General features: G+C 38.2%; 1 protein-coding gene across 1 annotated transcript in view; it reads right to left on the bottom strand.

The window, feature by feature from the left end:
* TMCC1 (transmembrane and coiled-coil domain family 1) overlaps positions 1 to 7791 on the bottom strand; it is a 222554-nt gene extending 214763 nt beyond the window's left edge. Inside the window, exon 1 of the mRNA XM_006868686.1 lies at positions 7228 to 7791. Coding sequence (XP_006868748.1) covers positions 7228 to 7791 — 564 coding nt within the window. The remainder of the gene's footprint in view (positions 1 to 7227) is intronic.
* Positions 7792 to 9492: the final 1701 nt, after the last annotated feature.

Consider the following 9492-nt stretch of genomic DNA (forward strand, 5'->3'; position numbering starts at 1 on the left):
GTCGGAACCGACTCGACGGCACTTAACAACAACAACAATGAGGCTAAGACTACTGTATTACTGACAGAACTTGTCTGCAGTCATCCACTGGTCAGAGGCATGTTTAAAGGCATTGTGTTTGGAATAAACCCAGGCATGTATGAACTACAAACCTAGAAGCAATACTTTTTTACTTACCCTCATATTAGATACAAAGTAATGCACATGCTAATTGTGATCCTAAAGTATGAATTTTCAAAAGTGAACTCTAACCTGCTCCCATTGACCAACAGGATCATATTTCATGATGATGTTAACAGCAAAATAAATCTATTTTTATCAAATACTTACTAATAAGCTTTGCACTGTGCTTACTTGACAAAATTGCCTATCCTTTTTAAGATAAAATACTGTAGTGTGATCTCAGAAGAAAATTCTATCTGTTTTACTAATGACCTTAGGTAATCATGATCTTGCTATTTACGTAACTACTTACTTACCTACCTATCTAGCTACTGTCTCTTGGAAGTGAATGGTCAAGAACTTGTCTCAGTGTTCTGGGTAAACAAAAGAATAGTAGTCTTTAGATGTCAAAATTCAAGGCTGAAAGTACCCAAACGCCTGTGAATAAAAGGGGAAAGCAGAAGTTATATACTATATTACTTTATATTATATTATTTTAGAGGTCTATTTACCTTATACTATATTATTTTAGAGGTCTATTTACCTTAAAGTCTATTATTATTTTGTAGTATAAAGGGAAAGAATTTATACTGTCAAAAAGGCAGTTTGGGGAAGTGGGACTTGATGGCAGATCAGGGAGAAGTGCAGTGAGGATCTCCGTCAACAATAACACAGAATAGCAGATGAAGCAGGTCAAGGGGCCAGTTCCAGAACTCCGAACCACATATATAGGAATATTTTGAAAGTTTGAAGGCTTATAGCCAGTGGAATTTGTAGCGGAAGCAAGAAATCTTGTGTTTTCAAACCTGCCAAGCTCAGAGGTTCCCAGAGCCACCACGGACTTAAACCCGATGGAACCTCTGAGATAAAGGTGTGGACATTCTTTCTACTTTTATTTTTTCTCTGTTCATTGGTCTGTCATTGTCTGTGCACCTCCATTTTTGTGACTAGAGGGGGTGCCAGAGCGACTGGACACCCCCACCCCTGAAGAGTTCTACCACACATGCATACAGATCTTCTCAAAATTAAAGGAACTGTTTCCACTTAAAACCAAATGGCAGCACAAAACAGCTACAGCCAGCCCTAAACTGTTTATCCCTAGAAAAAAGGTCAGAACAGGGGTTATGGAGCGGGAGAGACACAGACTAAAAATAAAACAGGCTGAAAATTAAATCCTGAGTTATGTCATAACAACCAACAGTGGCATCTGGAAATTTCTCAGGTGGCCGTGAAGGCAAGAATATGAAAGAGGATACTAAACTCATACTCATATTACAGATTTTTTTTTTTTCTTCTCTCATCTCTCTTTTCTGCGATTATAGACTACAGTATCCAATCTGTCTTTTTTGCTGTTCCTGTTTTGTTTTTTGGTCCCCTCTTTACCTTTAGGGGGCTCTTTCTCTCCCTGTATTATCCAGGAAGAGACAGCAACTGCTCTCATATCGTCAAGCTACAGTCACACCCTATAAAATCGCATAATCCAGGCAAGAACCAATACCAGCTGCCATACACCAGGTAGGCAGCCAACACCTGCAACAGTTACTATGAGTCAAGTAATAAGAAGAGTGAAAAGGGAAGCCCATCTCCTGATCACATCTACCTGGAAGCAATCAGAAAGCATAGAAAATACCAAAACACACACTCATTTAAGTATTAAGGCCACAGCTAACTACTGAATATGCCCAAGAAACAGAAACAGATGACTATATCAGCACATGTCCAGAAACCAGATAAAGTGACTGAGACAAATGAGCAGGAGGTACACCTACACTCTATACTGGAAGGATGGCAGCTTTTGGAAATGCCTGAGAAGAAATTCAGAAAAACTATTATAAAATGTATCAAAACACTTTACAATGGAGTTGAGAAAAATAAGAAGTTGGGAAAGTGCTACAGGAACAATAAAATAAGACAGATACAGCACTGGAAACAATTCAAAACCTACAGAAAGAGATCCAAACAATTAACAACAGAATAGCAAAAATGGACAATGCACTAAGTGCAAAGGAGTAGAACTGAAAAGACAGAAGCCAGAACCAGAGAGCTCGATGACAAATCTCTCAATACTACTAAGATAGAAGAGCAAGCCAAAAAAGGATTAAAAAATCTGAAGAAGGTCTGAAATTCATGTTGGACAACATGAAGAGGAATATCTTTAAGAATTATCGGCCTTCAGGAACAGGAAGAATCACACAAGGCCATAGAGGAGATAGTTGAAGAACTGCTGGAAGAAAATTTCCCTAACATCCAGAAAAGTGAAAAGATAAAAGCCTTCAAGAAGCTCAACAAACCCCAGGAAGATAGACCCCAAAATAAAATCACCAAGACATATCATAATCAAGCTCTCCAAAATCAAAGATAAAGACAGAATCCTGAAGGCAGCTAGGGAAAAGAGAAATGTTACATACAAAGGTAAGCAAGTCAGATTAAGCTCAGATCTCTCAGCACAAACCATGCAGGCAAGAAGGCAATGGGGAGACTATACAAAACACTGAAAGAAAAAAAAACTGTCATCCAAGCAGAAACAAACTTAACAAAGACAAAGAGGAAGTAAACAACACAGTCAGCCAACTGGACCTCACAGATGTGTACAGAGCATTCAACCCAACAACAGCACAATACCCATTCTTTTCCAGTGTGCATGGAACATTATCCAGAATAGACCATGTCTTAGGCCACAAAACAAGCCTCTATAAATTTACAAACATCAAAATAATACAAAGCATCTTCTCAGACCACAATGCTATCAAATTAGAAATCTACAATAGGAAGACAAAGGAAATAAAGTCAATACATGGAAACTGAATAACACCCTGCTGAAAAGTGACTGGGTAGTAGAAGAAATAAAAGGTGAATTCACAAAGTTGTTGTTCAAGTTCCACTCAGTTGGTTCTGACTCATGGTGACACAGTATAAGCATTCCAAGGAGTAGCCGGTAGGTTTGAAGTACTGAGCTTATAGTTAGCAGTCCAATGATTATCCTACAGCACCACTCCAGGACTCCTGGTTGCTAGAATATAAGGTATAAAGCAGGAAGTGGAATGAAGTAAAATGCAAGAAGTCTGTATGGGCTAAATCATATAAGATTTTTATGACTTTCTTGTTAAGAACCGTCTTTATCTCTTGGACAATGTGAAACCTGTTTTTCAGCAGGGGAAATACAATCTGCTTTGCATTTTAGATAGCTCTCTCACAGTTCAGAGATAATGTGGAAAACTTTAAATTGTAGGTAGATAGAAAAATAAAAATCTTGTATTTTGATTTAACAGAGGAATCTGAAATAAGATCGTCTTAAACATAAAACATGAAATACTAACCTTGAGCTTTCATAAATCAAATGTCAGTAGTTGATTATTCATATCATATTTACCAATAAAGTTATTAACACTTTAAAGTGCAGTAAGGCTAACATAAGAAATATCTGTACCTTCTTTTAATCTTGAAAGTACTTAAGCCACCATCCAATGCATAAGACCAGAGAGACCATATGGTGTACTGGATAAAAGCAGTTTTTGAAGTCAAATGGTGCCTGCCACACAGAAGTTACTAAAAAAATCTGATCATAAAAACGAAAGACCTAGATTTACTATTTCAACACTGAAACATTCTAGCTGTGAAACCATGCACATAATTAACATCTCTACGCATCTCCTTCGTAGTATAAAAAAGGAGCAAATGTAATCTATCTTAGCAAAATACAAGTATTGCTATTGCGGTTCCAGTTCATACATACACAAGTTTATTCCAAACAAAACACACTTAAAAATGTCTCTGCAATCAGTGGATGACTGCACATTAAGTTCTCTCATTAATACTTAGTCTAGTCTAAGACTCATTAGGGTGCCTTCAAAAGAAAGGTCCAATCAAAATATGGCTTCCCACCAGTTAAGTTCAAGGCAGAGAGGTCAGCTCACAAGGCTTTTGGAAATCCAACGGGTAATTCTGATAGATTTTCTCAAAGAACACAGAACGATCACAGGGGCTTATTAAGGAGTTTTTAAAGGACTTTTGGCAAGACGGTGGACGAGGCAGACACACTACAAGGACCCTCTCTACAACAGGGGTGGGGAATCTTTTTTCTGCAAAGGGCCATTTGTATATTTATAATGTTAATTCATATAAATTTATGTTGCTATGAAAAAAACCTCCTAGATTTATTGAAATTTGAGTCCAGCTTGTGGTTGCCTTGGCAGGGCCAGACCAAATGATTTCACGGCCTTATATGGCTGGTGGGCTGGATATTCCCCACCCTTGATCTACAAAAAAAGATATAAAAGACCAAATAAAACACACACAAATGAAAATCTTGGGACTTTCGAGAAGAGGTCAGAGAAGTGGCCCCCACACCGTTTCTTTTGCAGTAACCATATATAGGGTAGATTCCTGGTGTTGCACTGTGGACTCCTAGTTGGCACTGGACTGCAAACCTAGTATGGCACTCAACAGTTCAGACCCAACAGCTGCTCCTTGGAAACCCTAATCAGGGTCACTATGAGTCGGAACTGAGTCAAAGGCACTTAACAACAACAACACATTAGAATGGCTAAAATAAAAAAGACCGATGATGCCAAATGTTGACAAGGATGTAATACACTGGCACTTTCAGATGCTGCTGATAAAAACGCAAAATGGTATGCAGGTTTTGTAATGTGAACATGCACTTCTCATATAATGTAGAGAAATGAAAATGTGTCCCCATAAAGACCTACACACAAAACTTCACAGCAGTTTAATTCATAATACCTGAAACTGGAAATAACCTAAATATCCACCAACTGGCAAATGTATATACAATGAACAACTACTCAGCAATTAAAAGCAACCAGTTATTGAGACATGTAACAACATGGCTGAATCTCAAAAAGTGGATGTGCCAAGTATATGAAGCCAAACCTAAGAGACTGTGTAATGCATGGTCTCAATTATATGATATTATGAAAAGGCAAAACTATAGTGATAGAAAGCAGATCCATGGTTGCCTGGGACTAGGATTTGGCAAAGAGGAAACTGCAGCGAAAGAACTGGGTGATCATTCTGTGGTAGTAGTGGAAATGATCTATATCGTATCATGACTGTGCTGCTACAAGACTATACAGTTTTCAAAACTCAACAAACTACACACTTAAGATTAAGTGGATTTTATTAAGTGGATTTTATTATAAGTATATGTCAATTAAGTAAAAAAACAAAAAAAAACAAAAACAAAACACTAAAGTGGTTACGAATCAGGCTGTGAACAGCAAGATCAGCAGTTAGAAACTACCAGCTGTTCCGTGGAAGAAATATGAGGCTTTCTGCTCCCATAAATATTTACAGACTCGGAAACCCTGTACAGAGCCACTATGAGTCGGAACCAACTCCACGGCACACAACAACAACAAAGAGACAGAATAATAATAATAAATCACTTGGCTCTCTTTCTCTGGAAATTGTCCAAAATAGTGTTTAAGTGCATCCAGTATGTTTTACTTTTATTTTTCTTTTAAACATACAAGACTGCCATTCCAGAATCATTATTAACACACTTCATAATCTTCTCTAATAAAGACTCAACATGTTAAACGGTTGAACTATCAATCTTTATTGCCAACTAAGTTGGGTAATCAATAATTAATTAAATGTCCTTTTATTTCAAAGATAACTATTGTGTTCACAGATATAAAGCTACTTTTCCTCATTTAGACTTATAAATTTTTTATTTATATCATTACTCTAACAGGTTTAGTTTCTTAATTAAAGTTATCTACTGTCCTGGTGTGGCGCTGTGGACTAATGCGCCAGACTGCAAAGCTGTCTGAACTACAAAGTCAGCAGTTCAAGCTCACCAGCTGCTCCTTGAAAACCCTGTACAAGGTCGCTATGGGTCGGCACCAACTCGATGCCACTTCACAACAACAACAAAGGTACTAGACTGAATATTTAGATTTCAGGCAAGTCAATATTCAACAGAATAAACTGAACTGTGCCAGAAACAGATACAGACTGAAATGATTTAACTATCATGAAAGTCTCAGGGAATACATTAAAGCAAAAAGGTATCTAGCTAGGTGGTGACTTACAGAGCAGATTTAGTCCACAAATATGTTCACTTTGGACTGTGTGTTGTTTTGTTGTTATTAAGTGCCGCTGAGTCGGTTCCAACTCACAGCGACCCTGTGTAGGGTTTCCGAGGAGCAGCTGGTGAGCTTGAACCGCCAACCTGGCAGTCCAGCGCATTAACCTACACCAGGACTCCTTGGACTATACAACATGCTAAAAATGAAGACTTCTCATCTAGATTCCTAGTGCCTCTTGAAAAATCAGCAGCTGGCCACCCTAAAATATAAGAGTCAGCGAAAGCTGCGAAGACGCTACCCCTTTAGACAGGGCCTCGTCTTCAATTTGTCTAGGCACTGTAACACTGAGATTCACCAGGCTCCACTCACTGTCAACTCACCTGGCTACATGCACCTGAGTCTTCTTTTATTTTCCTCAACTAACCATAATTATGAAAGATGAAGCGAGAGTTATATGGAAGGAGTTTACACTAGATTTATTATGCCAATTCTCCCTTACAGATAGATCCAAAAAAGCTGCTTATTAATCACGAAGTATAATAATGCAGATGCTCTTTAAAATATAAACTGAATGCTGATAATATGGTACCGTGTTAGCTAATACGTAATTTAGTGTGTTTCCGTGCTGAGCATCAACAAAATCCAGACTCTATAATTTGCTCACTACCTTCATTAAAGCCATTTCCATGTATAAAATCAAAACAACAAAAAATAAAGTTTCTTTGTTCCTCTACCATAAAACTGAGCAATTTAGTACAAAAGAGCATGTGAAACATACTTAATGTTTTAGCAAAGGGGTAAAATAAAACATAGCAGTATGTTAGGAAAGAACAACCCTCATTAGCTAAATTTATTATTTAATGGAAAGGGAAACTACAACTGTAACTTTGAAGTTCTTGCTGAAATCTCTCTTTTTATTCCCAAAGAACAATTTGGAGAGTCCCAAATACAGAGAACAAAATGTTAATGGGAAAAAGGAAAAACGAAAAAGAAACCCAAGCAGACTTACCCGCTCTGCGGTCGTCTCCTCTCCTGGTACATACGCAGCAGCAGCACAAGCTATTTCCATCAGCGCTGAGCTGGTCGGAGCATCCGTTGTGGATGAAGACCTGGGCCGGCCTGCCTGCATAACAGCTGCCATCTCCTGGCCAGACTTCCTGTTGATCTGGGGACTTCCCTTTGGGGCCTCTGGCTTGCCCCGCCTACTATGTAAGCTTGTCCCTCTCTTCATCTTGGGCGGCACTCGGATCTGCTGCAGGACTCGATTCAGAGCTGTGGGGTGGGTGGGGACACCATCAATCTCAGCACATGCAGTCTGGCTCTCCAGTTCCACTTCAGGTTCTGCATCTGCCTGAATTTGCTGCACATCGTGTGGAGACACTGATGACCTCCTGCGCTGATGCTGGAAGAGATGTTTCAAGCCTTGGCCAATCACATTAATGTTCTCCAAAGCATTGTGTGTCATTTTAGACAACTTCTGTTCTGATTCTGTTTGCTTTCTGGCCTCTGCATCTTGGGATTTACCTCCAGGATCAGGGTCCTCATATAACTGTTCACTGCCCGAAGGCTCCATCGGTAGACTTAGTATGCTTACTTGCAAACTCAAAATTGTTTAAACACAGCAAGACTGTCAAATTAGGTAGGCATTTGCTTCAACAGCGACTACACATGCAGTTGTGAGACGGAGGCTTCATGCCTATCTAACATATAGAAAATAAAAATAAAAAAGAACCTCATATTATAAATCCATGCAGAAACTCCAGTGCTACAACAAAGAAAAGCATGCAGCTAGTCAAACAAATAGGTACTATCATTAAGCAATCTTTAATCAAAAGATTAAAAGATAGTTTTCTCGATAGTGGATAATGATTATTTTCTAGACTATGGGGAAAGCCCAGAGCAAGTACAAAGGAAATACTATTACTAATAATAAAAGCAATGTTTAAAGAAATCCCCACCAGTTTCAATATATGAAGAACTGGATACCAGAGGAGCCACTTTGAGTGAACACCATAATCTGAGCTGACAGACCAGCCATTTACTTGGGAAATCAAGAAGGAACAGGCTACCCAATGTGTCCAGTCCAGCTGAAGCAATGTAAATCCTCTCATTCATTACTACAGTTAATTATTCATATACTGAAATACAGTAGAATAAATTTAAACAGTAACTGAAAACTGGATATCTCTGTTTATACTTTTGTGGATTTTAATGAAAAACGGGTACTTCTTATTACCATTCATATTCATCAAGTTCACTGGTAAATTGAAGTCATAAATTTGTCCTTTTGAGAAGACAAAGAAAGTAAAAATCTTACAAGTTGAATTTTCTTCTGAAGTATAAATAACCTTTGTGGTATCACAAGAGTGAACGGTCCAGACAGACACAGACTTCAGAAATACTAGAGTTGTGCTTAGTACCAGCTATCAAGAAAGGGAATTAAAAGAAATCCATTTATCTGAATAGTGTTTTCCTTGATGGAAGCTTCCCACATATTCACACATATTCCAAAGCAGAGAATTATCACAGTAACGGGGTATGACAAAAAGTAGAGGACAAGAAGTTGAGTATTTAATACACCAATATTAAATGCCAGAAATTAAAGGAAGCTGAAGAGATGTAAGGTCAGCACAATTACTGAAATCACATGCAAAAAAAGGGGAGGGGCGAGACATAAAGAATGGGATGAGACTTTTCATAACAGAAAGTGTTTATTTTTTAAATTGAGTTTCTGAAACTCTATAAAACAAAACTGTATTAATGTACAGAAGCTACAACGGAGGATTAAATCTGGCATACAAGTTTTTTTGCTTCTATATATGTATTTTTTATTTTTTGGTTTTTGTTTTAAAGGGCTTTAAATTTCCCTGTGGTATCAAGTACCTTGAGCAACCTAAGTAGCTACCAATGAAGCATCATGGTGGTATGTGAACTCCGTGCTATCAAGTGGCAACCAGAACTCAAATACTAGCCGGATTTAAGAATTCACTATGAACTCAAGGCAACTTCAGTTTAGAGAAACAAGAATGCAAGCCTACTAGAGTCTACTTCTTGCTGACTCCTCTCAGAAGACCTTCTTACCAGATGATATGGACACACTCGTTTTGTAGCATGTGGCTTCGTTGTCTATATTCTCTCATGCCTACTTCCCCATCTCCTGTCCTCTGCAGGATTCAGGAGCAAACACAGGGAAACAAGTTAGAGACATCTGTCTCTCACTAGTATCTTCCTACTTTCTAAATGCCACAAAATTCTTAGTTTTCAAATTAGGGAA

Source organism: Chrysochloris asiatica, unplaced genomic scaffold (genome assembly GCF_000296735.1).
Source record: "Chrysochloris asiatica unplaced genomic scaffold, ChrAsi1.0 scaffold00121, whole genome shotgun sequence".
In the NCBI taxonomy this organism is placed as follows: domain Eukaryota; kingdom Metazoa; phylum Chordata; class Mammalia; order Afrosoricida; family Chrysochloridae; genus Chrysochloris; species Chrysochloris asiatica.